General features: G+C 40.1%; 1 protein-coding gene across 1 annotated transcript; it reads left to right on the top strand.

Moving 5' to 3' along the window:
- Nucleotides 1–1722: 1722 nt before the first annotated feature.
- On the top strand, nucleotides 1723–20467 carry METAP2 (methionyl aminopeptidase 2). Its single transcript, XM_040556956.1, has 11 exons — nucleotides 1723–2004; nucleotides 2587–2688; nucleotides 5906–5971; nucleotides 6312–6414; nucleotides 13104–13265; nucleotides 14988–15169; nucleotides 15251–15345; nucleotides 15433–15529; nucleotides 16020–16123; nucleotides 18407–18522; nucleotides 19758–20467. The coding sequence occupies exons 1-11, from the start codon at nucleotides 1836–1838 to the stop codon at nucleotides 20008–20010; spliced, it is 1449 nt and encodes a 482-aa protein (XP_040412890.1). The 5' UTR covers nucleotides 1723–1835; the 3' UTR covers nucleotides 20011–20467.
- Nucleotides 20468–23491: the final 3024 nt, after the last annotated feature.

The following is a 23491-nucleotide window of genomic DNA, read 5'->3' as shown; positions in this document are numbered from 1 at the left end:
CCCTGGGAAACCTGGCTCCATCAATTCAGCTGATCACACTAAAAAAAAAGTTGTGCTTGCTGCCCCAAGGCTTTAATGACCCATTTTCCTCAGATGTCCTTACTTCTAGACATCACGTCTATAGCTTCTGCGTGAGATGTGCTCACACCTGCTGTATTTTACCTTTATCTACCTCTGGTCAGCATTCTACTGAATTCCCTGGGATTCTGTAGACTTTGTGACCACTTTTATCTGTGACTTCAGTTCTATAATCAACAAAATCCATGGCCTGGCGACCCTTCTGTTTTGGCAAGTACCAGAGCAAACAGAGCAGGAACACAGACTATTCTCTCTTTCCAGCTGACAGGAGCACCAAAGGGGATATAGCAAGCGGTAAGAGGAACAGCCTGGTACATATGAGACTGTTTCAACCCTCTCGGTGAAGAGCCTTTTCCTAATACCCAATCCAAGCCTCGATGGCTCTCTTCATCAGCCTCAGGCCACGTTAAATCTGACCGGAGTGGGGACAACAGAACAGCAAAACAGCAGAAAAGTGTTAGATAGCTTTTAAATAACTCCCTGTGCCCAGCTGCATGTATCCACATTTGAGTGCTCTCACAAGCAAAAGCACCAGAGAACATGCTGCTGTGACCCCTGCACAGCCCAGGATGGAGCTCCTCTGGTCAGCACTAGCGCTTTAGCTTCATCTTTGGAAGCAGTGAGGGAAAAGTGGAGGCAAACAGCCGGTCACAGCGAGGCCGAGGGGGGAGAATTTGTGCCTCAGCAAGGCGCTACCGCTATTCCCAAGCACAGACCTGGATGCAAAAGCCTTTTAAACCACACCTGTGCAGGATAAGGCTCATTTATGACCTTTATGTGTTATAAGTTATCGTGACACTATGTTATACTACCCACTATAAATACAGCTAAAGCAACAGTTGTTAAAATATACTAGTAAGGAAGAAAAAAGAACTGTATTTTTGGCGAGAGTGGTTGTATCAGTAGAAAACTTGTCAGAAGTTTAAGAATTATGCTGATTTAATGAGCCATTAGTGAATGCTGGTAACATGGGTATTTTTCCTTGGTTTTATAGCATCTTAGGTCCTGCTGGATATGGGTCAAAACAGTGCCCTTTACTGCATATTAGAATTTTCCTTGTTTTGATCCATGGGATTTGGAACAAGTTTATTTATTTATTTATTTATTTATTTATTTTTATTTTCCGTACAAGTTCCCTCTCATGTGGCATAGTTAGTATGTTTGGACTTCTTCAAGCGTAGTGTCTATGAACACTGTAAAACCTCTCACTGCAGATGTTCCTATTGAAGAAGGACAGCCATGCTTTTAGCGCTTTAGTTTTCCTTTTTTTTTTATTGCATTTCCCAAGGAGATACGTGCTGAGGGGGACCGGCTAACGCTTTGCTGCTGGCGCTCAGCCTGCACTTCTAGAACTTTCCCTCAGGGCAGCGGCCGCCTCGTCATCTAACTCCCCTCCCGAACCAAACCCAGTTACATGCACACACCTCGCGCCCCCCGCAGATTTAATTGCAGCCCCCCCGGGAAGGGCAGGAGGCCAAGAGGGGCCTTGCAGGGCCGCGGTCCCCCGGACCCATGGGGCCGCCCGCGGCTGCCTCGCGCCGGAGGAACCGAAGGCGGTGCGCGGGGAGGAAGAAGATGAGGAGGAAGAGGAGGAGGAGGAGGCGGCCTCCACGTCCTCTTCCTCCTCCTCTTCCTCCTCGCCTCCCGGCGGAGGCCTCCAGCCTTCCCGGCGTGCGCCGCGCCCGCCATAGAGCGGAGGGCCGGCCCCGCCGCTGGGCGCTCGCGGCGTGTGCGGGAGGCGGTGCGGCCGCGGCGAGATGGCGGCCGTGGGGCAGGCGGCCGAGGCGGAGAAGCACTTCAACGGCGAGCTGCCGCCGGAGCCCGACGACAAGGAGGGCGCGGAGGGCGGCGCGGCGGGGCTCGGCGCGGAGGATGGCGCCAGGAAGAAGCGCAAGAAGAAGAAGAAGGGCAGAGCGGGGCCCGCGGGTAGGGGACGGCGCGCGGAGCCCCGGCTGGCGGCCTCGCACGGGGCGGCGGCGGCGGCGGCGGGCGGGGGGCCGGGGGCCGGGGGGGCACCGGCCCGGTGTGAGCCGAGGGGGAGCCGCAGGGCCAGGGCAGGTGCCGGCGGAGGGGGGAGCCCCGCTGCCCTCTGCCTCGCCCTCCCGCCTCCCCGGGAGCTGCGGCAGGTCCGGGTGAGGGAACCACGGCCCGAGGTTGTGTTAGCAGGCCGGCAGGTCGCTGTGGTGGGGCGTTTGTAAGCCTCACGCCCGTTTTATCTCGCAAAAGCGGGCTGGGGCTGCGCCAGCAAGCGTTAAGCTCTAGCAGGAGAAAGTAAGAAGTGTTTGGGTAAGGTGCCCTTCATGCACGTGTTTGAGTAACAGTCCTTGTCAGGCCCTACGATCTTACACGCTGGATCTGCTTTTGAAAAAATAAGTTGCTATGTCCTGGCATCCATAGGGTATCCATAGGATGAGTACAGCACAGTATTCTAAAAAATATTTGGGGACTATTGCCTTCTGACATAGAGCTGTAATTGCACCGTAAGCCATATTTTAATTTTACAAACAGGACAAGAAACGGATAAAGAAGTGGAAGGTGCCCTCGATGATGTAGCAAAACAATTGGATAAGCAAACACTGGAGGACAAAGACAAAGATGATGATGATGAAGGCAAGTGTAACTTTTTTTTTCATGTGACATTTCCACTTTCAGCCTTTTCCTGGACTTCCATTTTAACAAATCTACAGAGGTCTGTGTTTTTGTTTGGGAAAAATGAGATGCAGCTATATATACACTTCTTAATTTTCTTGCAACAATTTAGCTGCCATGCATGCATGTACATTTAAGTGATCGCTATATACGTTTAAGTGATCACAAGCGTTAAAGCATCTTGTTTTCAAGGATCTTATTACCACAGAGAAACATTAAGATAAGGCAAACTATAAATTGCTCTTATTTGCATTACCATGGGCAACATAAAGTTATGTTCCAAAATTATCTCTCTTATTCTTGGTTTAGAACAAAAAATAGAAAATTGCAAGGGAGCACTTTAATGTCTTAGAGTCTTTACCAGTGACTTCACACGTTGTCTGTAATCCCGATTTTTTTCATTAGGACTGAACTGGGGAGAGATTAATGCACGGGCAAGGCGTACGCCTTGCATGTTGCCAGTGCTACACTGGTGATGTTCTAAACAAATAACTTTGAAGTGTCTGGTATTGAAATCCAGGCTGGATGCACGTTGCTGTGGGAATATCAGATAATAAAAAATGCTGTATTTTCTTCATTTTGATGGGTGGTGTTAAATAGAAATGGACTTTTAAGAAAATACATTTCTCAAGTTATTCATTTAGTTTCCTTCTTGTGAATCAGCATTAAAAGTTGTCTCAGCACCCTAAAATGTTCCATATCATGCTCAGAAATCTAATTAGTAGATTGTTGGTGGGATTCAGCATTCCAGAGTTTAACTGAATAAAGCAGGTGCAGAAACTTTTTTTGAGAGAAGTAAGTGTTGGCATTTATAAAATTTTGAATATTCTGAACATATTAAACTATATATAGCATTCAATTTTATATAACTAATTTTGCTGAGAAGTATATTCTGATGGATTATTTCTTTCATGCTATATTTCAGGTTACAGAATTGAAAGATAATACGATATGTGCTTTGCTATAATGCTCAAGTAGGCAGTATTGAGGAAGATAGTGAAAATTCCATCCAATGAAAAGAATTCTTAGATTGTATTTCATCTACTGATAACAATATTTCTCTGAGATGTAGCTGTAACAATACTAATGTTCTTTCAACAAATGATATTATTTTCTTTATGCTTTCTACAGTATTATCAATTAGTATTACAGTATTAGAAAGTATTTAAAAACTCCAAATATTAAGTGATGCTATCACTGAAATAATAATTTCCTATTTTTCACATATTAGACTTGGATATATTTTTAGAGAAAGAACAATATTTCTTAAGGGGGGGAAAAATGCTCCCCCCCCCCCCTTTTTTTTTTTTGAAGACAACTGCATGTTCTTGCCTGTACTGGTAATCACAACTTGACATCTTAATAGTGTAGTTGTAGTAATAGCGTAGTTGTAGAGGTGTTCCTTAAGACATTAGACCAAAACCAATAAAATAACCACCCTCTTTAAAAGAAAAAAAAAATCCGTAACTGAGTGGCCTCAGAAATAAGCCTATGTGCTTTTTGAAATCTGTGAGCAATTAGGAAGTGCTTTTCAGATTTCTGTTGCAGTGAATAGATAACATTTATGCATAGTGGTAGAGTAAGTTATTAAATATCTATACCACAATAGCATAAGGATGGGCTTCAGTTTCACAATGATCTTAAATTGCTTTTCTGGTGAAGATTTTTTTTTTCAATACCAGCTAAACAACCTGAAGACAAACAGGGTATTAGTCAGATGCGGTAGTTATGTTTCTGGCAGCACAGTTATTCTGCAGCAGTCTTCAAGGACGTGAAAGCATAGGCCCAGTCAGTTTTGCTTGCAAATGACAGATTCATGTGCAGTGGTGTATGAAGAAGCCATGATAAGCAAACAGCAACAGTGATAACATTTAAGAAAGAAATGTTTTATTTTGTTTGTGCAGTTTAGGCCTAAGGGTCTAAAAAAAAAAAAATTCACTGATTAAACTAGAGTCACGTCTAATTCGTTTCTTGGTTTGACCACAGCTCAAGGTCGAAAGAAATGTGGAAAATGTACCACATTATAAACAAATAACATATGCGCTGTTAAGTATTGTCAGCTGCGTATGAATTACTGCTTAATGGAGAATCTGTTAGGCTGGACTGCGTTGTAGTCATAAAGTATTTATGCTTTCAATTTTTTTTAACTTTCAAAGTAAAAAAAAAAAAATTACTTGATGATAAAATGGGCTGAGGGCAGACACGTTTTTTGAGATTTTCCCCATCTGCAGGATTACAGCAGTCACTACCACATAAATATTTGGGTGACGCTGACTATCACGAGAGGCTTGACATCTAGTGACTGGGACAGCTGGTCAGTTTTGTTTTTTAATAAACGAGCAAATGCAAGTTTCTGTATAAGTGCATTAAAAATAGTAACGTTTTGAATTGATTGACTCCGGAAGGTCTTTCAATTTTACTTTTCCCTTTAAATAAAAGTAAATGTTCTCAGTGTCAATGACTACCACTTCACCGTTTTGAAATAAACTCGTGGGCAGGTCCAGAATGTTTAGTTAGATACCATCACGTTAGATAAGTACTTCCTCGTGTATGAAGTAACTAAGCATCAGATGTAGCAAATGTGAGGTCCGCAGGGTCATTGTTAACTCCCAAATGCGAATGTAATATGGTTTGACTGATTCTTGGTGCTTGCATGCACAATCAGTGCTTTCAACTCGGTGCTGGTTGTGACTTTCCCTGTTATCTCAAGACTGAATTCTTTCTGACCCAAGAGTTGTCATCTGTACTTGCTACTGCTTTTTTGTTGTGTTGTACACTAAGTTCCTTTAGCTGAAGCATCAGAAGATGTGTTTGAGGCGTTGGTCCCTAACTCTTTATTAGCTGTTGTGTCTAAAATAGTTCTCTCTGATGCCCTCCCCACCCCAGACATCTTTTTGGGTGAATTGAGAATAGTTGTATTTGAAGAAAGACTTTGAGAACTCTTCCCATGATTGGCAGTATGTTCAAGTCATCAACTTTTGGAAGTATTTTCTTACATTTGTGCTTAGTGTAGGGACTGAAAATGCTAACGGTTTGGTGGCAGCTTCCGGATATTTTTAATCCGTTAAATTTATCTGTGAAATAAATGTTTCCAGACTGCCGAGATGGTTTTGCATGCCATTCAAAATTGTTTGGTTCTTTAAAGTTGTTTGATGTTCATCACTTTGTTTCTCTGTAGATGGAGAGGGTGAAGGAGATGGAGCAACAGGGAAAAAGAAGAAGAAGAAGAAAAAGAAGAAAGGACGTAGGTATCAAGCACAAAAATAAATACAGACTTTGCATAAATTTTTGGTTAAGCCTGTGTAAGTGCTGTGCTTGACAGTGAAACAAATTTTGGGATGTGGTTTGGGTCTGTAGACTGTTTGGCTGAGTTCTCTTCTTTCTGATGTTCCTGAATGCCACCTTGAGCATTGGCTAAATGAAGTCATATGAGGGCATCATAATGGGATGTCTTCTGGGTAGAAGCCCAAATTCTAGAAAGGAGATCTTAAATAACTCGTGTTGCTTAACTTTCAAGGTTGAAATAAGATACTTAGACTTTCCAGTGTACCGTGTGTTAAACTTCTAAAAATTATACTCAACAGCTAAGGTCCAGACGGATCCACCTTCTATTCCAATATGTGAGCTATTTCCCAGCAACATATACCCAAAGGGAGAAGAATGTGAATATCCACCAACGCAAGATGGGTGAGTACTTTAAGTGTAAAAAGTAAATACTGTCATCTAGACGTGCCGAATTGCAAACGTTTAATGTGGAACTAAATGAACAAATTTAAAATTGAGTTGTAATGTGCCTTTTTTTTTTTTTAAATTGGATCATCTAACAACTTTTTGAATGGAGGTCTTCAGAACAGAAAGTTCTTCCATCCCTGCCCTTTTAATTGAAGTACGGCCTTTATGAGCAGAATTGCCATGAAGCAGGGCACCTTAAGACCAAGGGACCAACAGGATGTCGGTAGACGGCTTGCAAGAAAGATGTAGTATAAAGTAGAGTTGTGAGAAGGTTTGAAATTTAGCGAGATGGGAGATGGTTATGCAGCTGTTTTGGGGGAGAGTTTCTCACATTGCACGCAAGAAGTAAGTTCATATTTTAGTAACTTCTGTAGTTTGCTTTCTTGTAGAGTCAAAAGTACTAACTGAACTGTAGAATATGATTTTAATTGCTTTTCTTCATAGTATATTAACTCTTTTCACCAGTAGCAAAGGCTTCAGGTGAAAGTTTCTGAACACAAATAGTTTTGCAAGAGACTTTTCTAAGGGTAGAGGTTGGAGAGAGATTTTGATCATAAAATAACTGCATCTTTCTAGTCTATCCCTAGTATGACAGATGAGCTTAGATTTTTTTTCATTTCTTTTTTCCCCCTCTCCCCTGTTATTGAAGAAATAAAAGGGAGAACTCCAGAGGGAGAAGAAACTGTATAGAGAGTCTTAGGTGGCAGTTGTGGAGTGTGAATAAATCTGTTGTTAACTGACTAGGAGAATGGCTAAATTTTTTGAATTTTTTTCTTTTTTTTTTTTTTAGCTAAATAATGCTCCCAATCCTGGGGGATTCAGGAAAAGTGAATAATAAAGACGGACTCTTGGCAGGTACTAAGTGATGTGTCAGGTGATAAAGTGCCAGGAAAATACCCTTATATTGTTAGAATTAGTGAAATTAATTTATATTAATAGCTATAAACAAAAAATAAACTTTATGGGTTTTTTTGCTTTATGAGTCAGTGCTTAAGAAGGAAGTCTTGTTTCAATGATTTGATCCAACTCAAAGTCAAGTCCCTAGTTAACAGGATTCTTTCTACCAGTTTTCCTTTTTTTTTCCCCTGATTAAATGAATTTATGGGACATGTTTTGTGGCTATTTGAAATAAATAAAAATGAAGCGTTCCACATCATGTTAAAGGAATAAAAGGAACGTAACAAAATACTCCTTTTTATAAAACCACCAGATCATCTCTATGGATGTCTTAAGTACTCCAACACTTAATAGTTTTCTTCCTAGTTGTGAACTTTTACTGAGTTGTTCTTGTTTTTTAATTTATTGTTTTTATTATTATTAGTCTTGCTTTCCACACATCAAATTGTTGACTTTAGGTTTGGTGTAGAAGGGAGTTTCAATGGTTGTGGGATGATCAGTAAAAACACTTTTCAAACAGGGCTGTTTTTTCATATGCATTTCCAGCTCTGGTTTGCACAAACAGGCAGCTGAAAGTAGTTCCTACATTCATCCCTCTCGTGTAGAATTCTCTTGTCTTTGCTGTGCACTACAAAGAGGGAAGATCTGTATGTGGTGCCATGTAGTCATTTCCTTGGCCTCTATAGCTTTCATTTTTAAGCTCTTAAAGGTGGTAACAGATATGCAGCAGTGAATTTGCATGTTGTCAGCTCACTGTTCCCCTGTGGGTTTCTATTCTTATGTCGCTAATTAGCATTTTGTCATTAATATAATTTATTCCTTATAATTGTTGCCTCCATGTATAGACCTCTTACACTTTATTTTCAAAAATGGGAGGGGGGAAAAATGTTCTTAAAATGTAACAATATTTTTCCCTGAAACTATTGGAATGAGTAAAGGAAAAGATTATTTATTACAAATAGTTTCTCCTAAGTTTTCATCTGGCTGTTTGATTGAGATAATGGAAACTAATAATTGTAGTCCCAGACTGGATCTGTGGTTAAACTAAAGAGGAAAAGGTAGCCTAATAAGTTTGTCCACTGTTGTTTTTTTTTCTCTGTAGAGACATGTCAGTCATGGAGTAGGAGAGAGTTTAGTGAGAGTTGAATTTAAAAGCTGAAGTGGCATTTTCTGCACTTTGCTTGTCTTTGTATGAATACGTAGGTGTTATAACCTGCCCTGTCTTCTACGTTTCATAGTGGCATGGGAATAATGTGCAATTTCGCTAAACAAGTAATACCTTCTAGTGGTGTACTAGAACAGAGATCTTCATCCTTATGTTTCACAGGGTACTATCGTTGCCTTATGCTTTGTTAGGAAATAGAATATACAAACCAGCTTGAGCAAGCTTCCTGACTTTTCCTATGGAAAGTGTTGTGGAAGGTCATTTTTTTTTTTTTTATCTCTATGGAGGGTGGGGGAAGGCAATCAGCTTGAAATGCATGAAAATCTGAATGAAAAGACCAAATAAGATTTTACAAACTTCCTAGGAAACTTTAGATCAAAACTCTGGAAATGCAAGTACAAATGGGAGGGCAGTAGTTAAACAATGCTTTCCAAAATATAAATGTTATTTTTCAATGAGTGTTTTTTTCAAAAAGTAATTTGAAACAGTTGTTTAAAGCCATTGCCCATTTTTTTATAGAGAGTATGCAATGTAGTTCAGAGTCCAGTACATCCTATAAATTGTGCTCAGGTACTCACAGATTATATGGTTTCACTTTCAAGAAATTAAAGCATCTTTTTGAGGAAGTCTTTTCTTCTCTCTAATGACTCCAATTTGATCACAAGGTATGTTCATATTTATTTATAAATGACCGCCTTCTTTGTATGCGCGGCATTCGCGTGCTGATGATAGGGCTTTCACAGGATAGTCCTGAAGGGCTGATCCAGCAATGACTCTTTCATGCCTAAGAGTCGAGTGTTTGTCTGTGTATGTATATGTCACATTCAGAAGGGCATTGTGTAAGTACTTCAGGAAATTAGATTATAAACATTGCAAGCATGTTCATAGCTCTTTAACAAACGACATACGATTTTTACACCTCAGTTACTTAGCCAGCTATTGAAGATTAAATGTTTAGCTCTGGGTTGGCTACTATTCATTTGAAAGAAGCTTTTCTAGCAGGATATAAGTGGAGCATATTTTCTGTACTGAAAACGTTCTTTTTCTGAGAGTGAAAGAAGAATATATTCTTCTAAGGAACCTGAATTAGGTTCTTTATATAATTTGCTTAAATTTGCTTAGTTTCATTCCTAATGTAAATATTAAAATCTTAATGGTGCTACTTCAGCATTTCCTAGCATAAGCAGTTACTTAAATTAGTGGCTGACATAGGCACTAAAATATTTCCCATTCCAAATAATATTTTTTTATATTGGTGTGGCATCTTTGTGCCGCTTCTGCTATTCATGCTGAGGTCAACGAGGTTTTGTCTTTAATTTCAAAAAAGGTCTGTACTTCTACTCTTAACTCTTCATGTCACATACTTCCTAAAGTTACCTCTCATCAACCTAGAATTCTGGATTTTGTGCAGGAAGTTGAGCTAAAAATGGGTATCGTTCAATTTTCAGGGGAAACAGTAGCAGAGAATCAATTTTTGTATAGGCAACAGACTAAGAGCTTTGATGTTTTCATATCTTGGATATTGAGTTCTATTTGAAGGCTTGCATTTTTTTTAAAGATGCCTGAATTGAAATGACTACATGAAGGGCAGGAAAGCTATAAGCAGTTTTTCATGATTTCGTAAAGCTGGTGTAAGAAATTCTTGTCCCTACTTGTTTGTTTCTGTCTCTATGCTATTATCTGGGTTAAAATCATTTGGCGGAATCCTTTTGTAGGATTAGTATCTTTGATCACTAAAATCTGCTTTACAGCAGAATCCTATAAAAAGTTGTACTAGTGAAAACTGGGGACTGAACTAGAGTGAAAGGTAGAAACAGCTTGGAGCAGGAGGCGAACTTCTTAAGCTGATTTATGTGGTAGCCAGCACATTAGGAAACTCCTCAGAAAAGCTTATCTACTCCTGTACCTGTTAGCTGTTGGTATGTTTGATGTGAGACCTTTGTCTGTTCAACTGATCTTTATTTGTTGTTTTATGCTTTCCTATCACCTTCATGTGTCCTGAAGTGCTTCGGCCCGAGCAGGATTTCTAGTAGCCTCCTTTCCTAAGCTCCCAGGTGGCAGTTTGGCAGCAAAATACTTTGGGTCTGATAAAATACTTTTAACTGCGAAGGTTACTTTGTCCCCTAGTTGTCTTGCACAAAGTGACCGTCCACTGAAATAGAGTATGATAGGGTGAGAACGGTTTCCTGCCAGTTTGCTGGAGTTTGCACTGAAGGCCGTGACTGTTGGCAGAGCAGCTGCCCAGGCTGGCAGCAAGCTCTTGCTACTGGAGGGTGTTCCCTGCTGGAATCTGGGGCAGTTGGAAAGGACCCTTGGGTCCATCTCCCTATCATTTTTCTGCAGTGTGCCTTTTCTATCGCGTGTGACGTGACTGGTGTGCTGGCTGTAGTCCAGTTTCGAAGAGCAGCGAGCAGACTCCGGTGTTGTAGCCTGTTGCTTGTTTTGGTGGAATTTATCAGTTTTAAGGCAAGTTCTGTGAGTTAAGGGCAATACTTGTGGTGCTCGCTTGAGCAAGAAGACTGCTCAGAACAGTGCTCAGAGCATGGAATTTCTCCCCTTGCACTGCTCTTGCTCTATCTGAAAAGGAGCAGGAAGTTTAAGGGAGACAAGCAAAAGTGTCTCAAAATATTTGGATTCTCTGCTCAGAATAAGAAGAAATTTGTGGAAGAGCCTATTGTCCTTCTTTGTTTATAACTCTGCCTTAGAATTGCAGGCCTTGTAATACCGTATAAATACTCCGTTTAAAATGCAGCAAAATTGCAGGACATAGTCACAGAATCACAGAACATCCTGAGTTAGAAGGGACCCACAAGGATCATCGAGTCCAACTCCTGGCTCCACACAGGACCACCCAAAAAGCAGACCATGTGTCTGAGAGCGTTGTCCAAATGCTTCTTGAACTCCACAAATGTCAGTGCAGTCAGTGCAGCCTCTCATCCCCCCCCCATGTATGTATATCCAGGGTTGCCCCTTCCCAGGTGCAGAATCCAGCACTTGCTGTAGTTAAACTTCATGTAGTTGGTGATCACCCAGCCCTTGAATTTGTTGAGATCTCTCTGTGGCCTCTGTCCTGAAAGGAGTCAGCAGCTCCTCCCAATTTAGTGTCATCCACAAACTTGCTTAGTCTTGCATGTAAGTCATTGATGAGAGCACAGCAGAGAGCTGGCCCTGAAATGGAGCTCTGTGGAGGAACCCCACTAGTGACTGGCTGCCAGGCTGATATAACCCCATCTACTGTAACTCTGTGAGTCTCTTTGCTCACTCATACCTGTTCTTTGGCTGTGAAGAAAACTCTGACAGTGGAGCTGAATTAAGTATCTATGAAACAGATAAGTTGCTACACTTCTGGGTTTCAAAAAGTAATCCTTTAACTCTGCATATTCAATTGCTTGGAATCAGCCGACTTTATATAAAGGTAAAAGTTGATTTCGCATTTCAGAAGATTTCAGAAGCTTTGGCATAGTTCAGCATCTTTGGCCTATCTTGTCCTCCATTGCTTTTCCTTTATGACCTGCCTACGAGGATGTGCAGATGCTTATTGTTTTTAGTAGTACTCCTCCTGCAAAAGGTGTACAAAGCTCTTTGAGTCATCATTAGGGTTTTCTTTGTCATTACAGGGCTTCAGCTTCACTATTTGAAGGTTCTCTCTATTTCATAGTCAGAGAAGTAGTCCTTTAATTAGGTTCTGACAGCTGATGGAGTGCTGAAATTACTTTATTTTTTCCTCTTGGAACTGTAATTGTATGGTCTCTGGCAGAATAAAAAAAATACTCAAAAACTAATCTTATATTTAGTGTTGTATTCAAATTATTCTTGTATTTGTTCTGTGAACCTATCAAAGAGACAAAGTTCCAGGATAATGGTATTTTCCTGTAACAAATGTTAATTCACAGTCCAGCAAATCCAGAAAGTAGCCTCCTGGCAGGTGTCACCGTTACTATGCACTGCATGAAGTATAGTTATGTAAATATTCTGAGCTTGGGCAAAAATATTGCTGAAACTGCAGGCTTTTAAATTTTGAAGGAGCTTATTGTCTGCGTCCGTGACAGTTTCTGGGCAAGTAGCTTCTGTGCCAAGATTCTTCTCTGAGCACTGCTAGAATGAAAGCAAAATCATTCAAGTAAGAAACCTCTTGCCTGAGCAGAGTGTGTTGCAGTGAGTTGTACTGCTAAACTCAAGGTACAATTGAGCGTGTTGGTATGAATTTTATCGGCCTGTTCCGTCTCCTTGAAGAGCAGCATGCATCGTTCAAAAATACTGGTTTGGGGAAGGTTGGAAGGTAAGGCTTTCAAAGATGAAAAGGGAGTAATTTGGTTCGCAGTATAACTGAGTTAAACGTACATGTATGCATAACTAATTTTTCTGGCTGCAGGGTTAATACCTTTCACAGATGCCAGTATGTGGTGCTGATTAATTTTTATAGGCTTCCTTTATTCTGAAAAATGTATAAATGATGATGTCCTCTATTGAGCTAGAATGTAGGCCTGACTGGTTAATAAACACTTTGCAGTTTAGACAGAAATTATAACTTCTACTGTGGTTATAGTTGCAATAACTTTTCATGACATGCTTTATTTTGAAGGCGAACTGCAGCTTGGAGAATAACCAGTGAAGAAAAGAAAGCGCTAGACCAAGCCAGTGAGGAAATCTGGAATGATTTTCGGGAGGCTGCAGAGGCACACAGACAAGTGAGGAAATACGTTATGAGCTGGATAAAACCTGGAATGACGATGATAGAAATCTGGTGAGGACATAGATCTTCTCAAAGACTCCTGCTACTGATTTTTCTTCTTTCTCCATCGTGGGGAGGGATTTAGTTTCAATTTTGTGTGCTTAATTGACTGTGTCATGAGTGTTGTGGAGGTTTCAGTTTGAAGTATGCAAACAGTATCCCCGGTTATTTCACGTTTCCTCTTATAGCAGATTCATAGCTTGTGCAGCTTTACAGGGCCTGAGTGCTACTCAATGCTACTGAACGCCAAACAGCTTTCATTTATGCTCAGTTACTTTGAGCTTGATTTTACTGTTCTCTGCCCTTGCTACTCATGCATGCAAGTTCTGCAGCAGTGTAGAGATGCAGTGATAGTGGTAGCTTTTCTCACTTTGCCGGAATTGTAAGTGAAATGTTATCTAGATAAGCATTGCACAAGTGCCGTCTGTGGCTAGGTGTTGGGGAGGAGGTAAAGAAACTGCACAGGAATACATGCAGTCCAGGGCAGGGGGATTTCATCTATATTTCGTCTTCCCTGACTGTTTCTGGAGGAACACAGAAACACTACTTGTGTTATTGTCAGTTGATAAGAAATAACTGAACAAATTGGTTAAAATAAACATGAGTTTGGTTAAGGTAAAGCTTAAAGAAATAATATGCCTGGATGGATTCTCTTGACTCTTCCAACTATTCCGTTCTCTATCATTCAGTTTATCTGGAGTGAATGTCTTCTGTCTGAGTATTACACAAATCCAGGACGGTTTAGCTTCCAAATACAGGTGCTTTCAGCCTGATACAGCAGAGGACTGTGCTGACAAGAAGGATAGTAAGAAAGCTTATCAGAGCTGAGCCCTAAGATAACTCTGTGAGGGGTAGTGGAAGGAAATAATGTGCCATCAGGGAAAGCAAAAGACAGACAGCTGCCTTAGTAATCAGTACTCTGGCTGAAACAAATCTGTCATGTTGAGTACGTAGTTTGACTATTTTAGTTATAAGCAATAATGTTCTCAAAACATGACTTTTCTTCCTAGAATACTTAAGGCTGTGGGGACTTGCCTATTAAAATAAGCTCTTTTCTTTTTCCAGACTGCTCTGAGTGAATAGCTCTCTTAAATGAAATCAGAATTGTGCCGCACTGATGCGAGTTGCAGTTTGCATCATTCACAGTGACTGTAGGGGTATGCACTGATGGACAGCCATCTGTAGCCTTCCAGTGGCCAAAAACTTGAGAGTAGACAAAAACCAAGGACAAATGCTAGTCTTGTAAGGTTTTATTTTTATTGCAGTTATTCCTTAATGTTAAATAAATATACAGTCCTTCTTTAATTGGATTTTTTAATGAATGAGAAGACTATATTATTGCTGTTGTAACAGTTACCAGGATATAACTTTAAGGAAAAAAAAGTAGGGCATTCAGTTTGGGTAAACTAACTTTATAAGTGTTACTCTGGAAGAACAGAGTAAATGTAGCTTATAAGAGATGCATCTTTTCAATTTAGATTAAAAACAGTAGTGAAGTGCTTGATGTTTCTACTCTACAAAAGAGCAGAAAAAGCAACACAGAGTTGAAGATAATGATTGTGGTTATGTTTTCCAGTCTAGGGTCTCTTTCTAATTAGCATAGAAGTACTTTAAGATTTCAAATGAAGACTATTTTTCTGAGGTTTTGTTCTTGCTTTAATTTATTTGAAGTCATCATAAGAAATAATGACACTTATCTTTTTTTTTTTCTTCTCCTTCCCCTCTGCCCTTTAGTGAAAAACTTGAAGACTGCTCACGTAAGCTGATAAAGGAAAATGGCTTAAATGCAGGCCTTGCATTTCCTACTGGGTGCTCTCTGAACAATTGTGCTGCCCACTACACTCCCAACGCTGGAGATCCAACAGTGCTGCAGTACGATGATATTTGCAAAATAGATTTTGGGACACACATTAGTGGTTAGTTTTTCATTTGAATTACAATTTTGAAAACATGTTTTCAATGCAGAAACTGTGAAGCTAATTAACTTCTGATTTCAGGTCGTATTATTGACTGTGCTTTTACAGTCACATTCAATCCAAAATATGACAGACTATTACAAGCTGTAAAGGATGCCACTAATACTGGAATAAAGGTATGATCGTTACACAAATTGTCTACTGAGTCTTTTACAGTGAGCTTTGCAAATATTTTTCCACTTACATTTGTACTTCATTTCCAGTGTGCGGGAATAGACGTACGTCTCTGTGATGTGGGGGAGGCCATACAAGAAGTTATGGAGTCCTACGAAGTTGAAATTGATGGCAAAACATACCAAGGCAGGTTCTTTTCTTTACTAGGTATATATGTTTGTATAAACACCGATTTGTTTGTATCATAGTGAAAAGACTTCTTTACTAGAAGCATGGTATGCGTAACTTGCATAAATACATGTTTCTCTCGGGTTTGTTGGACTTTGAAGGAATGTTCTTTGCTTGTCCTTCCAAGTAGTGTATCTTTAGTAGATAAGATGAAGGATAAGAAACTGTTTCCAAATATAGAAATAATGTGATGCCTTCTGTCCGGCTTATTAATAACTTTTCTTATTGGTGAAGTCACTAGTCTTTAATAATAGTTTTCTGTGCTGTAATCAGTCTTACCTGGCTGGAATTTGTGCAAGATGTATGGATAGTTTTGTGTTTAGTTCCTATGCAATATGGTGGGGCACTGCTGTAGTTTTAATATGGACTAATAAATCAAATTGCATTGAAGGGTTTAGCGCTAATTTGTTAGGAAGCTGCCTGTAACGCTAATGTTTTCCTTCAAAAGTGAAACCAATTCGTAATTTGAACGGGCACTCAATTGGGCCATACAGGATACATGCTGGAAAAACCGTGCCCATTGTGAAAGGAGGAGAAGCCACAAGAATGGAGGTAAGTAGAGTTTGTAAATTTTTTTGTGAAGTTTCCCAACTGTCATTTCAAGAATAAGTATTTCCTGTGTGGTCCTAATGTGTCATATTTGTGATCCTGGTGGTTGATAACTGTAGAGGAAAACTCCAAATTTGTAGTGTTCCTGTAATGGAGCGATAGCTTTTGTGACTGCGTTTTTAATTTTTTAATAGACACTGAGAAACTATCTGAACAGCCTTAGTGCTTATGGAAACTTGTACATGTTTATTTCTGTGTGTATGTGTTAGTCGGAATGTTGCGCTTAGGAGCAGGGATAAGGACAGGAACACGGACTGGGGTGAATGGAAGGGACCAGAGGCTGCACGGAAAATATTTGGACTTGCTGGTCACTCACTTTTTCCTTGTCTGCTCTGTTTAAAAAAAAAACAATTTTCACTTCCTAGGTAATTTGTGGGAAATATTTCTGCAATGTTGTAAGTATGGATGACTTTTCAAATACAGCTAGATATGATACCCGTCTTGAAAAGCTTCCAGTATATTTTTCTGTGCAGATGTGAAATAGTTGAGCATATTTTGGTTAATGTGAGAGGTTAGGTGAAAGGTGTTGTTTGAATGGTGTTTTGGATCGAGGAAGAGGAATTGTTGTACACGATGCAGCAAGCTATACCAATTAAAAAGACAGTAGTAAGATGCATAATTTCAGATTTATCTGCTGTTTTGATGTAAGCTTGTGTTCTAACAAGATGAGAAAGCTGATTTAAAAGATTGGTAATGAAATAAGAAGCTTTTAATTTAATTCCAAGCCTGACCACTGATAAGCAGTGATCACTAGTAAGCCTATCAGTAAACAAGACTTGTAAGAGCTGAATAGGAGAAGGTATGGGCTGGACAGCATTGTTTTTTGAGATAGGCTTGCTCTCGTTACCCAAAGGTCATATCTTTTTTTTAATGTTGTGAGCAGAAAAATTTATCTTTAGCTGTCGTCTTGTTTCTAGGGCTGTGCAGAAAGGGTAAAGAGTACTGGGAAGGCAAGGAGGAAGAAGCCCTTGTTTGTATCATGCCCTCCTTGTTTTAGCTTTATGAATGGCTAGGTCTTGCATATCATCATCCGTCATCAGTATATCAGTAGTATAAAACTTGTGTTCTTTAAGAAAATCTTGCTTAAAGATTTCAGAGCTTTAAGGCTGCTTTAATTGCATATCCAGACACTGGGGAGAAGACGTTTTTTAATTTCTTCAGCTTCTGGAGGTTACTTAGGACACAGTCTGACACCACTAAAGACAGTGAGTTTTGCCAGTGAAGAATATGGAGCGTAGCCAGGCTCTTACTGTACTGTGCTAAGTATAGTATCAAACTGCAACCCAGTGAGGTTTTTTGTGACAGAGGGGAATACAGCCTCTGATGGTCTTTATTCTGAAAAAGTGGGCGTGAATTTTTTTGGTGACACTTTGAGTAGGTTGTCTTTGTTTTTATTAGATCAGTTGAGTATTCAGTGACATCTTTAAGAGTTTTTATTTAATTTGAAGCCTGGGTTATTCTTTTTCATATGGCTTCTTATTTTCAAAGTAGTCTGATATATTGGGGGAAAAAAAAATCTAGTTGTTTGATGCCCTATCCTGTTTGTGTCCCTTTCTCACAGTCCTGCAAATAAGGATATGTGAATGCACTTGGCAGAAAGGAGTTTATGTAAAGGCATTTCAGCATGTTCTTGGCTAGAATTTTGATAATGCCCTTGCAGATGTAGATCACCTTCATTTGTTGAAGAAATTCATCTTGTGGAATGGAATTGAACAGGTTAAGGGTTTATACTAGCAGCTGCTACCAGAATATTCTCGCAGAAATTGGGCAGAAAGTTCCTCAGTGCAGTAAGTCTTTGTAATCAACTTCTATTTGCTGTGTCTAAACTATACATTTCTTAGGACTGCTATCTGAATAGCAAAGGAGAATTGCTCCCACTCAGCAAATGTTTTGCAGCAGAGTGTAGTTTCATAGCTATGGTACATGCTTCAACAACATTTTAGCTGCAATGACCTGACAAATTGTGACTAGAAACATGCTGATATCTATGGCTTGAAACAAATAAGATGGTATTAATAAAAATAGCTGATTATTTGGAGGTGTCTGTAAATTTACCATGTGAAATGTCCTTATTGATTTTTTTCTTCTAAATTGGTTTGGTGATTGAGTCTATTTGCATTTAGTTACTTGTATTCATAGATTGTTATACTGAGATGGTTATATCAGAATGGCCTGGTGTCGCTTATTTTCATATTATAACATGTTCCTTTTTTTCTTCCTTCATAGGAAGGTGAAGTATATGCTATAGAAACCTTTGGTAGCACAGGAAAAGGTGTTGTTCATGATGACATGGAGTGTTCTCATTATATGAAGAACTTTGATGTTGGGCACGTGCCGATAAGGTTGGATTATTTTTTTGTTGTTGCTGTTCAGTATATTGCGCTACAGCTGCCACCCTCTTTGGGTTCAGATTTGATAAGATACAGTTTCTTCACTAATTAATAATGCTTTCAAAGGATTCGAAGGGTATTGTTGGCAATGTTCTTGTTATGAAATGTGTTCTGAAACAAGCACCTGAGCTCAGATTGTAAATCTGGAACAACACGGAACTATTCTAACATACCTGAAAATGGAGAAGACGCCCGATCTTCAGGAATTTTGGTCATTATAATAATGTATAGACCTTGTTGCTGTATCGGTCTATATAAAATGTATAGACAAAAAAAAAAATCTTTATTATGGTTTTGTGCCGTAATCTTGTCTTAGTGTTGTTCCCAGAATATATTGAGCTATTCAGGTCACTTCTTTTGTTTGTGTAGGTATTTTGTGGTTTTTAAATTTCAGGCTTGGTATATTGCTATAAAATGAAATGGCACATTGTTTTCCAGTTTTCACTGAAAATGTAAGTGTTTTAGCATTTCTAGGACTGTGACATTTTCTGAACTGAAGACTGTTATGGTTAGAAACATAGCAGGCTGAGATGCTATTCCAGAAACTTCTGTCTCCATAGAACAATCTAATAATCTGAAAAAAGAGGGGGTGGGAATATACTTAACATAGTGGTTGGAAAAGGAACCACTGATACTTGGACACGAGTTTATTCCTTAGTCTATCTATAAATGTCTAATGTTGACATTCATGTATTGTAAGAAATATGAATGAAAAACTTACCAAGTATTTGACTTCAAAAGGAAAACTTGGGAATTTTAAACCACTGAGCTTACTACCAAATCAGTTCAGAATATTAACCACCTTGGAATTCTGCTTTTCTCTTTAAAAAACAAAACAACAAAGACATCCTTTAATAATTAAGAGACTAATTCCTGTCATTGCGTTTCATCTTGCCTGGGTAGTTAGATGGCGATATGTTCACAATGAAACTTCCTCTGTTTGGTATGGTTGGGCAGTGTGCTTGGCAGCATTCAGGCTTGTTTTGAAAGATGTCTCTTCTCAGTAGGAAAATGCGTTTTCTTTTGTGAACAGAATATCTGGTGTAGAAAAATATCCCAGGACTGTGCAGTCCTAACACACTTTGGAACCTGAACTATTTTTTAATCAGTGTTTTTTATTTCTGTGGTGAATGCTTGTTGGTGATGCCTCTTCCTTCTCAAACATGTTCTTCTTTGTTTTCCCCTAGGCTTCCAAGAGCGAAACACTTGCTAAATGTTATCAATGAAAACTTTGGTACTCTTGCCTTCTGCCGCAGATGGCTAGATCGCCTGGGAGAGAGTAAATACCTAATGGCACTGAAGAACCTGTGCGACTTGGGTATAGTGGATCCATATCCTCCCCTATGCGACATCAAAGGCTCGTACACAGCACAGTTTGAGCACACTATACTGTTGCGCCCAACATGCAAAGAGGTTGTCAGCCGAGGAGATGACTACTAAACTCAAAGCCACCTCAGCACCTTTATACACTAGGCTTTGTTGGAACATATTATACCAGAATTAATTTGCAACATATTGTCTGTTTTAACAGTGGACTGATGTAATACTTTCCATATTTGGAAAGGAAGTAATTTAATTAAAGGCAAGTCTTCTAATGTAACTAACCAAGGAAAAAGCTTTCAGGCCTTTAGAAATATTTCAAAAGTTACTTATTTTTTCTGTTCAGGGAAATATGTGCTATAAAGCTCAATTTTTAGTTTGGAATGAGTTATACATTTTGTTTTGAACATTTATGATAAAAGATGCTTTTCAAATATTTATATTACCATATTCCTACTTGAATGCTTTGAATGACTACACCTGATTTCTGCGCCTAAGTCCTCTATGATATTGCCTTTTAAACTTCCTGGAATCCATTTTGTAAAAAAAAACAAAAATAAAGACAAATTTTCAGATCTAAAAATATATATACTTTTTAGAAGTCTGGTTATGATTCTGGTCAGGAGTCTGGTCAGGAGTCTGGGAAACTGCTCTATTAAATATTTTACAAACTTGATTTGCTATTTCTTGTCTCAAAACTGGAACTCTCTTGTCTTGAAACTGAAACTCTTAGCCTTAATTTAAAGTTTTGCATTTTAACGTTGTATTCAGTTTGTGGCAAGGTTTTGGTAGCAGGGGGGCTGCAGGGGTGGCCTCTTCCAGAAGCGTTCAGGAGCTGCCCCATTGTGGTTAGAGCTGGTTCCAACCTGCATGGAAAGGGGACCCCCCAGTGGCCAAAGATGAGCTAATGGGTGATTCTGGTTGTGCCTCCGCGCTATTTAAGAAAGGCTTTAAAAAAACAAACCAAAACACTGCTGTACCGCTCTGCAGCAACTGGGAGAGAAGAGAGAGAACATCAGAGACAACCCCGCAGACGCCAAGGTCAGTGAAGGAGGAGAGGTGGTGCTCCAGGTGCTGGTGCAGCCCATGGAGAGGACTGTGCTGATGCAGGCTGTCCCCGAGCAGCACATGGAGGACCACAGTGGATCAGATAACAACGCTGCAGCCCATGGAGGACCCCACGTTGGAGCAGGTGGATCTGGCCTGTGGAGAGCCCACACAGGAGCAGGCTTCTGGCAGAAACTGCAGCCCATAGAAAGCCCACATGGGAGTGGGTTTCATGGCAGGAACTACGGCCTAGGGGGACCTGCGCTGGAGCAGCTGTGAAGAACTACAGCCTATGAGAAGCCCACTGCTGGAGCAGTTTGTGAAGGACTGCATCCCACAGGAGGCACCCCGCATGGAGCAGGGCGAGAAGAAGGAACGGCAGAGATGAGGTGTTACGAGCTGACTGCAACATCAATTCTTCATCCCTCTGTGCTGCTCAGGGAGGGAGGAGGCAAAAGAATTGGGATTGAAGTTGAGCCTGGGGATGAGGTGGTTTTAGTTTGCTTGTAGTTCTTACTCTCCTACTCTGTTACTGGGCAATAAATTAATTTAATCTTCCCTAAGACAAGTCTGTTTTGCCTGCGAGTGTAACTAGAGAGAGCGAGCTTCTTGTCTGTCTCAACCTACGAGTTGTTTCGTGGTGTTTTCCTCTGCCTTGCTGAGGAAAGGGAGATTGGTTTGGTGGGTACCTGGTGGCTGCCCAAGGTCAGCGCACCTCAATTGTTTGAGTAGTATTGTCTGTGCTGGGATTCAGGGCAGTAAGTTACCACCTCATTCCAGGACAGAATGTGACAACTAAAGTAGAGATATGTGATACAATTTGGTTTTGAGGCTGCCAGTCTTCAGTTTTGACTTCCTCTGTGTTGGAAGGTGCCTGCATTCTGTGGTCTCTGCTGCTGTTACCAGCAATGTGCGATTTCTTGCTGAAGTCTGCCTGTGAGTATTCGTTTCTATCCTGCTATATCCTTTGTCACGGGCTTGCCCTCTTGCGTGGAGTGAAATTGGCTTTGATGTGGTTCCCTGTCTCCTTAAAGTACACATTAGATTGGACGAGTTGTGGGGAAAATGAAGATGTTCCTTTTTTTTTTTTTTTTTTCCCCGACTGTTGGAAGATATTTCATACAGCAAACTGATCGGAATAATTTGTGGGTTCCTTGCCATGAGAGGTCATTACCTGTTTGCTGGTGAGTCTCATTTGCAAACCTGAATTAAATCCCATGGCCCTTCAGGCCTAGATTGCAGTATGTCTTCCAGTGCTGTATATTCATCTTTATATTAAAATTTTACATAGTTACTGGTAACAAAAATGAGAGTTGCTTTAATAGGTCAGTAGTAGTAGTAGTGCTTTAAGCTTAACTGCTTAGGAAACAGGGAGACTTCACCTGCTCCTTTGTAGTGACAGCCTGTGTCTATTTACAAAGTTCATATTATTTTAGAAATAGCATTTCTTTCCCCCTTTGCATTTTGGTAAAAGCTGCAGTTACCTTTTAAAGCCACAGCATGGGAGCTGAAGTTCAGTGTCAGGTACTGCCTACTGTTGAAACGTAGATGTGTTTTTTTCCTCTGTACATTGTTTAAACTATAGTGCTTGTAGAAACGGATGTAATAGGATACTGAAATTTGTATTTGTTGTTGCCATGTGGGAGTATTGGCATCTCAGCAATGCGTTTAAAGTAATCTGAGCAGCTGTGTGGGCACATCTCTCAACTTCCCAGCACACACCAGCAAGTGCCTGTGCTCGTACATCACAGAGTAAAAACTGGCATTTGAAAGGGTTGCTGGATACGGTGGCTGATGCTATTTTTATTTATGCTAACAGGGCCGTACTGCTGATGCACTTTTTGACTCCATCCAAACAGCTTCTGCTAGAATTCTGTTTCCAGCTCACTCACCCTATTTTTGTAACAAGCGTGGTTACTGCAGATACTGCTAAAAACAAGGGAGCCAAGCCCACCTCAGTTCTCAGCCACTACTTCCAGACTTCTCGCTAGTCTGTTAGCAGCTCATTGACATTTGTTCCTACAGTTTAAAGCTTTTTTTTTTAATTTTCATGAAGAACACTTGGTACTGCAGCTCAGAGATGTGTGTTCCTCCCTTTGTCTCTTCTTTTCCCAGAACATAACAGGAAGATCCAGACTAGCAGAATTACTTGGAATGATGGGTCTGGGCTTGTAACTTTTTGATGTACTTACTGTTTGCTAAGCTACACATGGAAGTAAATATCATGTGTAACCAATCCTAGCGGAAATGGCTTGCATCTGTTGCACCCTGCCTCAGAAGAATACATGAGGATTATTTGTTTCCATTAACTGTAATTGAGTTTGTCTGGATACACACTTCCTGTGCTGCTCCCCATTCTGCATTTACATGCCAGAGGTGAAAGCAAGCTCTATTTTCATCTCCTTGCACCACATACCTCAGGCTGCCTTTTCCTATTGCTGGAAATAATCAACAGAGTCCTGGCCGTGCTGTCTGATAACTGGACACTACTGTCTTTGTCACTTGATGAAAGGAGAAGTTTATCAAAGACGAAATCGAGTCAGATACTGAAGTC

The sequence above is a fragment of the Cygnus olor genome, chromosome 1, assembly GCF_009769625.2.
Source record: "Cygnus olor isolate bCygOlo1 chromosome 1, bCygOlo1.pri.v2, whole genome shotgun sequence".
Lineage (NCBI taxonomy): Eukaryota > Metazoa > Chordata > Aves > Anseriformes > Anatidae > Cygnus > Cygnus olor.
The sequence above is the reverse complement of the archived record's forward strand: the minus strand, read 5'-3'. Positions and strand labels throughout refer to the sequence as shown.

Bases quoted from the DNA above. Each gene is read 5' to 3' on its own strand.
- METAP2 (XM_040556956.1), top strand. From the start codon at position 1,836: ATGGCGGCCGTGGGGCAGGCGGCCGAGGCGGAGAAGCACTTCAACGGC. The intron at 2,689-5,905 runs GCAAGTGTAACT...GTTTCTCTGTAG, and splicing joins CAAAGATGATGATGATGAAG to ATGGAGAGGGTGAAGGAGAT. The intron at 15,530-16,019 runs GCAGGTTCTTTT...TTCCTTCAAAAG, and splicing joins TGATGGCAAAACATACCAAG to TGAAACCAATTCGTAATTTG.